The sequence below is a fragment of the Eleutherodactylus coqui genome, chromosome 4, assembly GCF_035609145.1.
Source record: "Eleutherodactylus coqui strain aEleCoq1 chromosome 4, aEleCoq1.hap1, whole genome shotgun sequence".
Taxonomy (NCBI): Eukaryota; Metazoa; Chordata; class Amphibia; order Anura; family Eleutherodactylidae; genus Eleutherodactylus; species Eleutherodactylus coqui.
The window spans coordinates 129527116-129543230 of NC_089840.1; the positions used below are offsets into that span (position 1 = coordinate 129527116).

General features: G+C 42.4%; 1 protein-coding gene across 4 annotated transcripts in view; it reads right to left on the reverse strand.

The window, feature by feature from the left end:
• Positions 1 to 5232: 5232 nt before the first annotated feature.
• LOC136625687 (uncharacterized) overlaps positions 5233 to 16115 on the reverse strand; it is a 43331-nt gene continuing 32448 nt past the window's right edge. For 3 of the 4 annotated variants that reach the window (XM_066600102.1, XM_066600100.1, XM_066600101.1), the window contains exons 2-4: positions 13717 to 14283; positions 12316 to 12483; positions 5685 to 9491 (exon numbers count right to left, since the gene is read on the reverse strand). In XM_066600102.1, coding sequence (XP_066456199.1) covers positions 9277 to 9491; positions 12316 to 12483; positions 13717 to 14269 — 936 coding nt within the window. In that variant the 5' untranslated portion in view covers positions 14270 to 14283 and the 3' untranslated portion in view covers positions 5685 to 9276. Of the gene's footprint in view, positions 5379 to 5684; positions 9492 to 12315; positions 12484 to 13716; positions 14284 to 16115 lie in introns of those variants that run through there. The other variant, XM_066600099.1, reaches the window with a different exon arrangement.

Genomic DNA, 16115 nt, shown 5'->3' on the forward strand with positions numbered 1-16115 from the left:
CCGTGTAGTGGCCGGCGCAAGTTACAAACATCAGCCACTACACAGAGGTCGAAGCAGAAATGTCCGCTCCGACCTCTGTGTAATTGTGACGCTGTCACCAGGCGCACAATCAGTTGATTGGTCAGGGTCCTGAGCGATGGACCGCAGCCAATCAACTATTGATGACTCATTCCGAGGATAGGTCATCAATAGTATTCTTCCTGAAAACCCCCTTTGGCTGCCATACCAAAACAGCCCAATGGACAAGAGTTCCGCTGGAATAAAGAACTCCTGGTTTCTAAGCTTGGACAACTACTTTAAATATCACTGAGCATCCAATTTGGATATTGGAATATTAAAACTTGATGCTCCTCAGTGAAGTACAGACTTCTTATTTACTGTAATCAACACTACAATGACTGTAGTGAAGATGAACAGTGTATTAGATACAGTTTTACACACAACATGGCAGTATACAAGGAAAGTGCACATCATCTATAAAGATCTCCTAAACTCAGTTATACTGAGGCCAGCTTCAGATGGGTGTATTATGGGCTCATGTGTGCAGTAATGTGGACGACTGTCTCAAGCTGACCCAAACTCACAGCTTCATAGATACTTATAGTGCAATGAGTAACCCCATGGTCAGCCCGGGACACTTATCAGCATTACAAGTGAAAAACTGCACCTGTAATACACTCTTCTGAAACTGGCCTGGAGGGGGTTTCCAGGTTTTAATGTTAATCGTCTCCTATAAAAATGTGAAAAATGACTTCTTAAAGGGTTGTCTAGGAAATGAAAAAAGAACATGACTGCCATCCATGGAGCCCATCCCATAATGTGATTAGGATGGATTGATGAGACCTGAGAGGGGACAGCAGATCCTAACACCACACTGTTCCTTCAGCCTGACGGGAACAACCAGTGTAGTTACAGACTCCACCCCCAGCCACAGCTCTGGCCCCTCCCTCCTCCCCTCATGTCTCATCAACCCCTTCTAATTACATTCCGGGATGGGTTAATCAGATGTTACACACATAGAAGTATTTTCATGTGCTAGACATTCCCTTTAAGTGAACTTAAACAGATATTTCCTGGTCTCTTTAAAAAGGAAAGTGGTTTTCTGACACAGAGGACCAGCTGTAAGAAGATAATATGTCAAATATGCATACAGTGTTAAACATGAATGCTTATATGCCAGTGGTCTGCTGCTTCCCGTAGTGCAATTCCTGTGTTTATAGTGCCAGGCTGTGCGGCAGTGATGTGAGATCTCTACTGATACATTGTGAGGAGAGTATTCACAGTATGGAAAGCAGTGGGTCATGAAGGCGGAAACCGTCTTTTACAAGGCCGTAGATGAATCTGAAAGATTATTTTTTACAGCAAGCATACTAAAATGTACCTGAAGCTTTGAAAAGAACATTTGAGTGTTTTTTTTCATGGTATGTTAATCAGCCCTCCCCACAGCAAACCATAACCCTAGTGGCCGGCTCATCCTTTTGTCAGAAAAGTCCTAGTTTGACTTTTAACATTACATCTAGCTTTTATTCTGTTTTCTGTAACCTTTTATTGTTGTTATTATTATCCTCTTCTAATAGTAGACATACTTTATTGTTTGTTTTTGAAGCATGAGATACAATGTTCACATGCTACATGTTATGTTCTAGCACTACATTGATTTCTTCCTTGCTTAAATTGTTAATAAAACAGTTATTTCATGTTCATTGTCATTGCTAAAAAAAGGCTTTCTTTTCCTTTCATTTTGCATGCTAGCACTCATGCGAGAAGTTTAACAACAGTGTTTATGAAGGAGGTATGAATCTACCCTGTGTGAGACTTTAGTTTTATTCAGCACTAGCTTACCCGTAGCGCATTGCTGCGAAGACAGATAGACATACATTCATTCGTTTTTATATATCTAGATAACAATCAATCACAGGACAGCTTTCATGTTACCTCAGTGGTATAATATATAACAACCAATCACAGCGCAGCTTTCATGTTACCTCAGCAGTAAGAGAAATAACAACCAATCACAGCGCAACTTTTATTCTGCCTCAGCAATATAAAAAATAGCAACCAATCACAGCGCAGCTTTCATGTTACCTCAGTGGTATAATATATAACAACGAATCGCAGCACAGCTTTCATGCAACCTCAGTAGTATAAGAAGTAGCCACCAATCACAGCACAGCTTTCATGTTACCTCAGCAGTATAAGAAATAGCAACCAATCACAGCACAGCTTTCATTTTACCTCAGCATTCTCAATATCCAGCAATTGTCTTGCGAAACGTTCGGCGGATGCATCATTTTCTGGTTGAACACTCATCCCGTTGCTCGTAATGCCTTTTGCTTTCGTGCTTGAGATGGAAATCAAACTATCTTATAACTGTCGACGATGCTCGCACGCGCGCCACCTATCGTAGGATAGTTGTACTATGCCTATAATCTTCCCAGGAGTGTACTCAACAACTTCCCAAAGTCTCATGGCAATTGGATGAATGGTGTAGTAATGCATAAAGGACAGACAGACAGACATACATTCATTTATATATATCAGGAAGTGAGAGAATTACATTCCGTACGTAAAATTTGGACGCTAATTCTTTTGCGCATAGAATTGAACAATCGAGTTGGGACCCATTAACTTTTCCTATTTATGACATAATCAATGCTCGTGCCAAATTTCAAGTTTCTATGACATTGGGAAGCGAGAAAATTAGATTCCGTGCGTAAAATTTGGACGCTAATTCTTTGGCGCTTAGAATTGAATAATCGAGTTGAGACCCATTAACTTTTCCTATTTATGACATAATCAATGCTCGTGCCAAATTTCATGTTTCTACAACATCGGGAAGTGAGAGAATTAGTGGCAATGATGGAAATCGAACGATCTACGTGGGGGGGGCGTAACCGTCGACGGCGCTCGCACGCGCGCCATTTATCATAGCATAAATGTACTATGCCTATAATCTTCCCAGGAGTGTACTCAACAACTTCCCCAAGTTTCATGGTGATCGGATGAATGGTGTAGTAGCGCAAAAAGGACAAACAGACAGACAGACACGCAGACAGACACACACACATACATTCAATTTTATAGATATAGACTACGAGATATCCCCCGCGTTGCACAACAATTTTATGACTAGCAGTCCTGGAATATACAAAGTGGGCCACAAAAATGAGCCCAGCACCACAATCTTATGAAAGCTGACCAAAAAACAATCTGTGTTGCTCATAGCAACCAATTGCAGCACAGCTTTCATTTTATCTCAGCAGTAAAACAAATGAAAGCTGAGCTGTGATTGGTTGTTGTTGGCAACAAAAATTACAGGGGAACTTGATGAGTTTTAGATTTTTAATTACGCCAGTATTCGTCACCTGGTGCTGAAGAACGCCCAGGCAAAATTTCTCTCTTATTGGACCAGAACTGTGGATTTGTATACGACACAAACAAACAGATTGTGCGTTTTATATATAAGGTCGCTTTTACATGGCCGAGAAAATTATGCAAGATTTGTGCATTTGCGAGAAGCACAAATTTCGCACAAATATGAGCCCCATTCTTTTGAAAGGGGACATCTACATGAGCATTTTTTTTTTCTGCATCGTGGCATGTCATATCTTTCTTCGTTCCCTTGGAACGCCTTGCCTATTGTTTACCCCCTTCTCAGGATGTTCAAACTCTGCCCAATAGCGCAGGAGTTTGAAAAAAAACCAGCAGGACGATAGTGAAAAAGAAACAATTGAAATCCATAGTTTTGTTTTGTCCCGTCATGCGTCCATGATCATCATGGCTGTGTAACGGGACAAATACATGGCCATCTGTTTAAGCCCTTATAATAACTTCCTACATGCAGGAAGGTAAAGAACCCTTTAAGAAAGCATCCTTAGAAAAGGGAGAGAAGATGACTAAGAATTCTGTTTATGGTCTCAGATAAGTAGACTGACTGTTGCTGGTGACTAGTTAGATGAAAATAAAATTAAATCCAGCATTTATTTCAAGATTGTAATTGGGGCATCTAACATGTCTAAGTGTTTTTTATAATACTTACATTTTTTCAGTGTTCTCATTATTATTGCTAGAAGGCAGCATATATAAGTCCTTGTAATATGAAGGCCTTAGAACAACTGTAGAATGATGGCATTATGGATTTTGAGACTATAAGGGCTCCCACGCGATTGTCAATAGGACTTTCTATTGTAAAAAAACGCAACTGCGTTTTTGGTGCATTGCGTTGCGTTTTTAACATTAGAAAGTCCCATTGACAATCGTGTGAACAAAAAACGCAAGTGTGTAGGAGCCCTAAGAGCTCCTTTCCACTGGCGAGGTAATCGCACATTTTCAGTGCGTTGCGAGAGTGCGAGCTCTTGCAGGAAAGTCCCACATATGTTGTTCTATGGCAACCTTTCCACTAGCGATGTTTAAGGACAAGCTGCGATGTGAGGATTAAAAATCGCAGCAGGATTGTTTCAGCGTTTTGCATTTTTCTGTCGCCCATACAGTGCAATGGAAAACAGATTCTCGCATCGCAACGCAAAAGCTTGCGATTTTGCAGCGTTGCAATGTGATTTTAACATTGCGATTTTCTCGGAGTGATATTGCTATCGCCAGTGGAAAGGAGCCCTTTTTAGGCCACCTTCTCACAGGGTGGAAATGCTGCAAAATGCTACAGGTGCCGCTGTTTTGCTGTTGCAGAAAATCATTCTAATTGCATGATTCAGCATAATGCTTTATAATGCAAATAGTGTTTTTTCCTATTGTGTGTTTTCTTGCCTCAATCACAAATCAAAATAATCTAGAGGAAAGAGGAATAACAGAAACTGTAAGGCTGGTTTCACACAGGGCGGAATTTCAGTGCACACCCTCCGTACGGAAATTCCGCTGCATTTATAAAACTGAGATTAAGCAGCAAAGTGGACGAGATTTGCAAAAATCTCGTCCACACGCTATAGAGAGTCTGCTGTAGGCAAGCCCCGCGGAAACTGACATGTGGCGTGGAATTCAAATCCGCGACTTGTCAATTGTATCGCCGTTTCTGCTGCGACTCTCTTCTCTCTATGGGGAGAGATTTCCGTGCAATCCCACTGCAGACATCCTGTGAGATTTCCGACCCATGTGCATCCAGCCTTAATGTCATACACAGAATAACATTTGGGTCAAATAACAATGAGAAATTAATCATTTAAACTGAGAAACACAGGAAAATTGTGAACTTTCATTCAAATACAAAGATTGAAATTCACGTAGCTAGAAAAATGGTTAAAGTTGTTTATTTATAAAAATCAGTGTCAGCTTTAATCTTGCAGAAAGATTATTTTAAAAAAGCATCCTTTATCTTCCAAACTTCTAGCTATACATTGTTAGCTGACTGCTCTACAGTCCAGAACTTTCTTTAGGGTGCATTCCCACGAACGTATATCAGCTCGGTTGTCTCTCTCTGCAGGGGGGGGGGGGGGGGAGGATGGAAGAGCCAGGAGCAGGAACTGAGCTCCCGCCCCCTCTCTGCCTCCTCTCCACCCCTCTGCACTATTTGCAATGGGGAGAGCCGGGATGGGGGCGGGGCTAATTCTTGGAACTTAGCCCTGCCCCATCCCGCCTCCTTTCATTGCAAATAGTGCAGAGGGGTGGAGAGGAGGCAGAGATGGGGCAGGAGCTCAGTTCTTGCTCCTGGCAATCCATCCTCCCCCCCCCCTCTGCACACGAAGACGACGTATATCGGCTCGGCGTGAAAACCGAGCCGATATACGTTCGTGGGAATGCACCTTTAAGATGTAAGAAGTTTAACAAGTTATAAGGTCACAATAAGAAGGATATTAGACACGTTAGGAATTCACTACAAAAATGTATATTGCGAAGTGTTAAATTACTTTTGTTGTTTTTTTGCACCAATGAGCCATGTTGTTGTCTTCAAGGAAGAGTGTTCTGATGGAGCAACATTGCCAGCAATGACAAATATTTGGTGCACTGATTCGTCTACTGTTCAGATAGTTTCATTTTCAATTTAAGGTATTTTTTTCTACTAAAATGTTTTATGACATGTCATTAATACATTTTAAAAACCACTGTCTAGTAGGGACTCTCCCCAGGACCCCCAACAGGGTTTTTTTTTATCCGTGTGTTGGACGTGGACCCATAATATTTAATGAGGCAGCAAATACTACCTAGTTTTTTCACTCAGACACGAACTGCCTGAAAAAACTCAACATATGTCTTATTTTTGTCCATATCACATACAAGAATTAGGACATGCAAATGCATGTCAATGTGCGGGTAGTCTGTGTATCAGACAGCACACGGACAGATCTCTGATTCAAGTTGCCCCCCAAACCACCCAGGTGCAACTTACACACACAGCAAGTGTGTTGGAGGCCCAAGTACTGTTAGGTTGTCCTCTTTTGAAATAACGTTATGGAAAGCCTGATTGCCTTCACTTTTAATGGGTTATCTAGTTTAGACAAGCCCCATACATGTGCTCCTCTAGTGCATTTGATCCATCAAAAGAAGAAGTAGTCTCCAAGCTACTCTCTTCTTACCCTACTACCTGCATTACTGACTCTATTTCATCTCACATCCCTTAAGTGTCTTTCCTTGGCTTTCATTGGCCACCTTACAATATTCAAGTTGTCTCTTTCTTCTAGTATCTTTCCCTCCTCCTTTTAAACATGCTATCATATCCCCATTATTAAAAAAAACAGCCTCTGGACTCTGAAACTACTGACCCATCTCGCTTTCATCTCCAAACTCCTGGATCGCCTGATCGACTTTAATATGCTGTCGCTCAGATAACTCTCATTGACCTCTAGCAGTCTGGTTTTAGTTCTCTACATAAACCACTCTTACTAAAGTGTCAAACAATCTTCTGATGACCAAATGAAATGGCGACCATTCTCTACTGATCCTCCTGGATCTCTCTGTGCATTCAATACCATAGATCACCAAATTCTCCTCAATATTCTCTGCTCTATTGGTCTTAAAGATACTGCGCTTTCGTTGGTTTTCCTTCTATGTTTCTGAACGCTCATTCAGTGTATCATTTGGTAGCTCTACTTCTCCTCTTCCCCTTGCTGTTAGGGTTCCTCAGGTCATCTTTTCCATCTACACAGCCCCTATTAGACAATCTACCAGTAGATTTGTGTTTCTAATACTATATTCTCTCCATCTAAAACTGAATCTCTCAAAAATTGAACTTCTTGTGTTTCCTCCATCTCCTGACCAACCTAAACCTGATACAAACTTCCATCTCAGTCTGTGGTACCATCCATAACTCCTCAGCAGCATGCCCACTGTCTTGTGGTGACATTTGATTTTGACCTTTCCTTCACTCCCCATATTCAGTCACTTGCTTGGTCATGTCAACATCCCCTCAAAAACATCTCCCAAATCCGCCCTTTCCTTACTGTGGCAACAGCAAACACTCTCACCATCGCCCTTTTGCACTCTGAGCTTGATTGCTGAAACTTGCTAAACATTGCCCTCTCCAATCCATACTGAATGCAGCAGCCAGGCGCATCTTTTTATCAAGTTGCTACACTGATGCCTCCACCTTGTGCCAGTCACTGTAATGGTTGCCCGTCAAATATAGAATACAATTCAAACTCATCATTCTCATCCATAAGGCCCTCCACAATGCTGCACTGCCCTATATCTACTTCCTCATGTCTGTTTACCACCCTACCTGTGCTCTCCGCTCTGCTAAGGACCTTAGACTAAATTCCTCTCTAATCTGAACCTTCCACTCCCGTCTGCAGGATTTTTCCTGAGCCGCACCAATTCTCTGGCACACGCTACCCATGGATGATCAGGTTACTTCCCCAATACCCACAGCTTTAAGCTTGCCCTAAAGACACATCTTTTTAGGGATTCCAACAATATTCCTTAATCTAAACTCTCTACCCATCTACCCTGCCTCTACACTCTCCCTTGGAAACCTGAGCCCCTTCTTCCCACTGCATCTTCCAAACACCCATCTTATCTGTTTATTTACAAACATGGCTGGTGATCCACTCACATAGCTTTATGTATGTACATATATATGTATAGTATCCTATATGTATACTTCCTTATAGCCTGTAATCCTCACCCCTATTGTTCAAGATGTACATAAGTTTTCCCCAATTTGTAAAGTGCTACGAAATATGTTTCCGCTACATAAATAAAGATTATTATATCAGTGCATTATGATCACCAGCAAGAGTGTACCGAAGTTACCCAAAATGAATATAGTAGCTTTTGGGCTTTCCGGAGAATGCCAAGTTTAAGCACTCAGCCATCTTTGGCAGTTCCATTGAAATGAATGGAGCAGTGGCGCACGTGCTAGACTGCCATTCTATTAAGGGAACTTCAGGACCACCATTATTGCAAGCAGTCAGACCCCCATCAATCTATTTTCTTTTATTCAGTGGATGGGGGAAAACTTGAAAAACCATCATTTGACTGGAATACCTTTTTTAATGACTTAAGTAATAGGATTGAGAGAAGTTTTTGAACACTCAAAATACCCTTTTCATGTACTATTTACTAGTACACACTATTTTGGGTTTGCAGTTAAAATTCTTCGAAATATAATGTTTTTAGAATGAAAACTAAAGCTATGATAAATAAGGCACTTGCTAAGAGCTTTAGTGAAACAGTAAAACCAGGTAGAGCACTTCTGCCTTAACATGAGAACAGATATACAAATCTGTGGCCTAAGGACCACATGTAGCTCACAGTGCCATTCTGTGCAGCCTTTACTGGAGCAGGGATGGGTAAGTACTAATGATGCACTATGTGGCCATCTCTAAGACCCCCTTATATTGGCAGATAGGGGTCTTCTGAACCCTGTGTGGCACTCCAGAAAGGAGCAAATGAGATGGCCATGCACAAATGCAGCTATGTGTATTGTAGTTTATGCTAGTAAGGAAAAAGGCCGCTGTTTCAGCAACTCGCAGAGAGATGCATGCATGCACACTCTCTTCCTTTTTGCTGTATGAATGGGGGAGCTGTCAGTTTCACATCTAGGACTCCAACCTATCAAGGATTTATAATATATACTTTCAATAGACCATAAATGTTTCAGATATGGATTGAAGAAGAGAAGATTGTGCAACCTTGCATTAGACAGGAAGACAAGCTGATAATAGGCATACAGACATACATTGCAGGCACATTATACATTAAACATGAATAGGGTACCGTCTAGTTAGGGCTCATAAAAATGGTATTTATAAAAAAAACAAGTTGTAAAGGCAATTCATAGAACTTATGAAATAGGAACCCTTGGTCCCATCAGTTGAACTACATCTCAATTCAAACATTTCTTTGTAAGGAACCATGTGGTGGATTCATGTCCTTATCACCAGGTAAGAACTCAAGTCTAAATTGGCCTGGTCTGCTGCTGAATGACACATAATCAGGCTGAGGGTCCTCTTCCTCTAAAACGGTCATGTTGGGATTATAAATTCTGGGTGCATCATACAGTCCTCCGGAAATCACAAGGGTATCATCAGGAGGAGAATATACCTCTGAAAAAACGATAGAAAAGTAAGTAAGTCCTCTGATTAATAGGAACACTCATTATTTTATATACTACAGTGCCTATTTATTATGCCGTGGACAGCAGAATTTTGGTGTCCAAAAGTCGCACCAAAACTGCGACTTTTCAGGCATTTACGTCACTCCTGGACATTTTTCAATAAGTAGGTGTGTCCTTGTATTAGGGGCAGGACTGCACGCTGCCTGTTACATTTTCTAGAATCTACACCAGAAGCTGACGTAAATTAAAGCAGAAACCTATTCTTACTCACAGCTGCAATAGGTTTTCGTCTGGGGCACAGAAGTGCCGCCAGATGAGATGTATGTATTAAGAGGCTTGCAACCTGTAATACATTTATAGCTTGCATCCAGGCGCAGTGTGCACTTAGACCAGCGGGAGCTGGCTGTTTCTTACAACTGACACCCGCCGGCAACAGCTACAGTCAGCACTCACACTGGTCAAGGCTGTTAACCTTTTTAATGGCCCAAAGAATTATGGCAGTGGCATTTAAATACCCCAGTCAGAGTTCAGGGGCCTAAAATAGCCCGGCGCACGTTGAACATCGTCAGAAAAAAATACACAACACCAGAATTGCAATTTTTGGGGCATCTCATCTCCAAGAAAAATAGGATAAAAAGCGATCAAAAATTCATATGAACTTCAAAACTACAATAAAAAACTACAGGATGTCCCACAAATGCGCTTTCACACAACTATGTTGATGTAAAAATTAAAAAAATGGCCGCAGAAAATGTTATTTTTAAAAATAGTAAAACAAAAAAAATATTGAAATTTGGTATTATAGTAATTGTACTGACCCAAAGAATACAGTTATGTCATTTTTGCCGCAGTGTGGAAACTGTAGAAAGATGGCGGAATTGCATTTTTTCCATTTCACTCCACTAAGATTTTTCTGTACATTGTATGGTACATTACATAATACCATTGATAAATACAACTCATCCTGCAAAAAAACAAGCCTTCAGGCAGCTACATCCATGGATAAAGAATTATGATATTTTGAAAGTGGGGAGAAGAAAATGAGAAAATGTGGTCCTTAAGGTGTTAAACAACAATTACTCATTCAGAGAGTAGATCTTTAAAGAAAGAAGCTAATGTAGGAGGGGCTGCTGATAAGTCTTTGGCTTTACCCAGAAAGAAACGAGATAGGAAGCTGAAACTTTACATTTATTCCACATACTCCCCACTGATGTCAACACACTTCTTACATCGCTATTCCAAGTTCTGTAAGCCTTGCAGAAAGAAGGATTTCGGTTGTGCCTCAAACCAGACATCTGTAGCAGCCGAGGCATCAGAAATGGTGTGAAATTTGATACCCTTGAGGTGTTTCTTCAGGTTTGGAAACAGATGATAGTCGGAGGGAGCTAGATCTGGTGAATAAGGTGGGTGGTCAACCAGCTGGAAGCCTAGCTCCACCAGTTTTGCCGTGGTCAGTTGTGCAGTGTGAGCGGAGGCATTGTCTTGCAGGAACAAGATTCCTTTGGACAGCTTGCTGCGCCTTTTAGCCTTCAGAGCTGCCTTCAATTGGTCCAAAAGTTCAATGTAATACCTTGTATTGATGGTGGAACCATTTTGAAGGTAGTCCACTAGCAGCACGCCCTCCTTATCCCAGAACACAGAGGCCATCACCTTAGTGGCTGAACTTCTTTGGGCGAGGAGAACCACTGTGCCTCCACTCTTTTGACTGCTCCTTGGTTTCAGGGTCATACAAATAAATCCAGGTCTCATCCATAGTGACCAGTCGATCCAGGAAGTTCTTATCAGTCTGGAAACGCTGACAAATGGACCGGGAAGTTTTCACTCGCTTTTCTAATCTGTTGTCAAACATTTGCGGACCCACTTTGCAGATAGCTTCTTCATGTTCAAATGTCCATGGATAATGACACAAACACGTTCACGAGAAATCCCCATGATGTCTGCTATTCCTTTAGCTGAAATTGGCCGATTCTCCAGTATGAGGTTGTGCACAGCATCAGCGATCTCCGGAACAACAACCTCTCAGTCGTCCAGGACGTTCCTCATTGTTGGTGCTGAAGTGGCCCGTTTTAAATTTGGCAACTCAGTTCTTAACTGTAGAATATGAAGGGCATTGATCCCCCAATGTCTGGATATATCACCATGAATATCCTTTGCAATTTAATCACTCCTCTGCTCTCATTTGCTGTGAATATCACCTTAGACTCCGCCATTTTGTTTTCCCGTGTGCCCAGATCACTATTGAAAACCTATACTAGACACATAAGGCTTTCATGTGATGTAACATTCGTTACCATAGAAACAAAAAAAGAACACAAAGCCAAAGATTTATCAGCAGCCCCTCGTATAATAATAAATGCTGTATTTTTCCCTGCAACTGTGTTATCAGTAACACGCCTCTTCATGGCTACTTTAGTATGAGTGTTACTGACTGCCTACAGACTATGGCCCCCTGTCCACGGCCGTGACAGAATATCGCTAGCGGTTCTCCGCCGCTGGGGAGGAGTGGAGAGCGCTGACAGCTCTCTGCGGTGAGCCAATCTGAAAGAAAGGCTCACCGCGGAATCCTGCGATTTGAATCCCGCGAGCTACGGAAAGCGCTCACTGCGTTACCTGCGACCGGATTATCACCACAGGTAACACAATGAACTATTGCCCATAAACAGGCAGCCTATCTGTGGAAATCTGGAGTGCAGTTAGAAACTCAGACGCCCCTGCAGTAAAAAGAAGCAAGTCGAATGGTTATAATTTGCAGCATGCTATTCTTCATATTAGTTCCAAGTCCTGGACTGCTTGCATTCTGTTGCCAGCTTTACCTGCTTCATAGACATTTTCACAGAGAGGTCGGTGACAGTACTGAGATCTTCGCTTTCTATACTTGATGAAACAGAAGGCAAGCATCGCCAACAGTACCACGACTAAGATAGTGCTGAAGATGGATGTCAGGACCACCTCCGAGTATTTTATACCATTCCAGTTTTCATCTAGAAACAAATGAAAAATGTTGCAAATATATTTAACTATAGCTGATGAAAGTACATATAATTTATTTTCATTTGTATTCAGTAGTTTTATTACATTGCACACTTGGACAGGACGGAGAAATGGTGAAACAACATTTGCTAGACAAAGCTTTCCTTCAGTTCTAAGGTCCAAAGCAATAAAATAAAATGGAAATACATACAACGTGTTTAAAGCTGGCTTCACATGGGGATTTGCGCACGTATCCGTGCACACAAAATTTGTGTATGGAATACGTAGTAAATAGAAATCATTGATTTCAATGGGTTCGTACATATACATGTATTTTTCCTGTGCATTTCAGTCGCAGAAAGAAACAGCATAGAAGTCAATTAGGATGTGCAATACGCTAGGAGATGCGTGAAACACTGCATAATTGCGCAGTCATTTCTCTTTCTGAACACTTATCAAAACTGTTGATGAATGTTCAGGTCTCATTGCACACATAATACATTTTGTTGTTGTTCTGCACAAAACATGATGAGTAATTAATTATGTTGCTCTAAGACAGTGATGGCGAACCTTTTTAGAGACCAAGAACTCAAACTGCAACCCAAAATCCACTTATTTATCGCAGTGCCAACACGTCAGGGGGCGTGGCTTATCACAACATATGATTTTACCGCCATCATTCTAAAAATAACAAGGCTGTTTCAAAATAGACAGTGTGCAGATTTTGACTGCTATTTGGATGTGGAAATGCTGCAGAATTTGCCACGGAAATTTCCACTGAGGATATTCTGCAGCATTTCCGCCACGTGTAATGACATCCCACATACTGACATCCCACAGCGGCCTCCAGTAGTAATAGTGCCCCCTTCAGACCCATATACTTACCACTTCCTCCTCCTTATGGAAGCGCCATTGCTCCTCTGCTTGGCGCTGCTGCTTGTGCTGATCCCAGGTGCACACTGTGACGTCAGTGTGCTGCCGGACACCTCCTCCCCTGCTCTAGCGGAACCTAAGAGTAGACGTCAGGGAAGAGGATCCCAGCAGCGCAGTGAGTGAATGCCGGCAGGGGGGCCGCGGCACCTGCCGGTATTCACTAAGGTGGTGAGCGCCCAATGGCAGCATGTGCCAGCAGGGAGAGCTCTGCGTGCTGCTTCTGGCACGCATGCTATAGGTTCGCCACCACTGATCTAAGATTTTACAGAAGCCAATATAGAAAACCAATATAAAAAGTTTTGATAACCTACCTGAAACTAAAGTTGTGTTTGGCTCCACTGGCAATGTTGTTGAATTGCTTTGAGGAGTTAATGTATCTTCGTCTGGAAGAACAGCTGTTGAGTTATTGATTTTATTAGCTGTGCTACTCATATCCTCTTTCTTAGATGCTGCAACAGATGAAAGCAAAGTTGTGGATGTAATGACTGTGCTGCTCAAATGTGCAGCGATAGATGAGTATGAAGATGGCAAAGCACTAGTAGTAGAGCCAGCCTCAGGACTGTTCTTTACAGGTGTAGGTGTAGTTACAAGTGACACCTCAGTGGAATGCATGACTGTGCTGCTCTTATTATTGAATGTTGAATTAGGACTTGAGGTCAATACAGGGGAAAATGTAGTTTCTCCTGCTGTATAAACTGGTGTGTTAGGAGGCAAATTCTCTGTGCTGATTGAAGCTGCAGAATGAGAAGGGCCTTCAGTTGGAGATACTCCAGTTGTTGTGGCTTTAACATTCCAAAATGCAGACGTGCAAACAGTGATGAAAAAGAGTGCAGATGTTGTTCTTGAATACATTGTTAGTGCCATGTATCTCTTAATAACTAGAAATAAATACAAAAAAATAAATTACTACTTATTTTGTACATGTATTTTCATAATCCAATAGTAGAACAACCAAACAGCTTGTCATATTATAAAACATAACTTTTAATAATTCTAATTAAAAACCTATTTGTACACTAATCCATCCCAGCATTAACCTGTAGATGATATAGCAGAGTGACCACCCTGAAAAGAACAACCCTACTCAGGAGCCTAATCCTACGTTTCCCTAATTAAAAAGAGGGGGAACGGGGGTGAGGTGGGGGAATACAACAGTAAGGGTCAGGAAAAAGAAAAAAAATCTAACTAGTGGACACCCAAGAAAAAAGAATATAAATATCTCAGAAGCTCCAGGATTGGCTTTCCAAATGACAAACATATCATATAAAGATTAGAGATGAGTGAACGTACTCATCCGAGCTTGATACTCGTTCGAGTATTAGCGTGTTCGAGATGCTCGTTACTAGAGGCGAGCACCACTCGATGTTCGAGTTACTTTCACTTTCATCTCTGAGACGTTAGCGCGCTTTTCTGGCCAATAGAAAGACAGGGAAGGCATTACAACTTCCCCCTGCGACGTTCAAGCCCTATACCACCCCCCTGCAGTGAGTGGCTGGCGAGATCAGGTGTCACCCGAGTATATAAATCGGCCCCTCCCGCGGCTCGCCACAGATGCGTTCTGACAGAGATCAGGGAAAGTGCTGCTGATGCCGGAGCTGCTATAGGGAGAGCGTTAGGAGTGATTTTAGGCTTCAAGAACCCCAACGGTCCTTCTTAGGGCCACATCTGACTGTGTGCAGTACTGTTGAGGCTGCTTTTTGCAGTGTTGCAGTAATTTTACATAGTCCACGGCCAGTAGTGGTGGTGAGGCAGGGACAGTGAAAGACATATCCAGTCTATATACGCAGTGGGCTTTTCCAAAAAAATTTGGGAAAAAAAATCTATTTGGGCTGCCTGTGACCGTCCTGACTGTACTGCGTCTCTGCTGGGGGTAGTTGTCCTAATTCATACGCAGCCAGCTAAGTATTACAGCAGGCTTGCGCAAAATTCTTTCCTGACTCTGCGTTGCCTCTTACATCACCACTGTCATCCTGTCCAGAGTGAAACAATCTGCAGTAATTTTACATAGTCCACGGCCAGTAGTGGTGGTGAGGCAGGGACAGTGAAAGACATATCCAGTCTATATACGCAGTGGGCTTTTCCAAAAAAATTTGGGAAAAAAAATCTATTTGGGCTGCCTGTGACCGTCCTGACTGTACTGCGTCTCTGCTGGGGGTAGTTGTCCTAATTCATATGCAGCCAGCTAAGTGTTACAGCAGGCTTGCGCAAAATTCTTTCCTGTCTCTGCTGTGCGTTCCGTAAGCGAAGTCAGCCTCCAACTACAGGCCAATAAGCGGCACATTTAATTACAGCGTTCTGTTTCTGCACTACTGGTAATACAGCATGCTGAGGGGGAGGGGTAGGCCTAGAGGACGTGGACGCAGGTGAGGACGTGGAGGCCCAAGTCAGGGTGTGGGCACAGGCCGAGCTCCTGATCCAGGTGTATCGCAGCCGACTGCTGCGGGATTAGGAGAGAGGCACGTTTCTGGCATCCCCACATTCATCTCACAATTAATGGGTCCACGCGGTAGACCTTTATTAGAAAATGAGCAGTGTGAGCAGGTCCTGTCGTGGATGGCAGAAAGTGCATCCAGCAATCTATCGACCACCCAGAATTCTGGGCCGTCCACTGCTGCAACTCTGAATCCTCTGGCTGCTGCTCCTCCTTCCTCCCAGCCTCCTCACTCCATTACAATGACACATTCTGAGGAGCAGGCAGACTCCCAGGAAC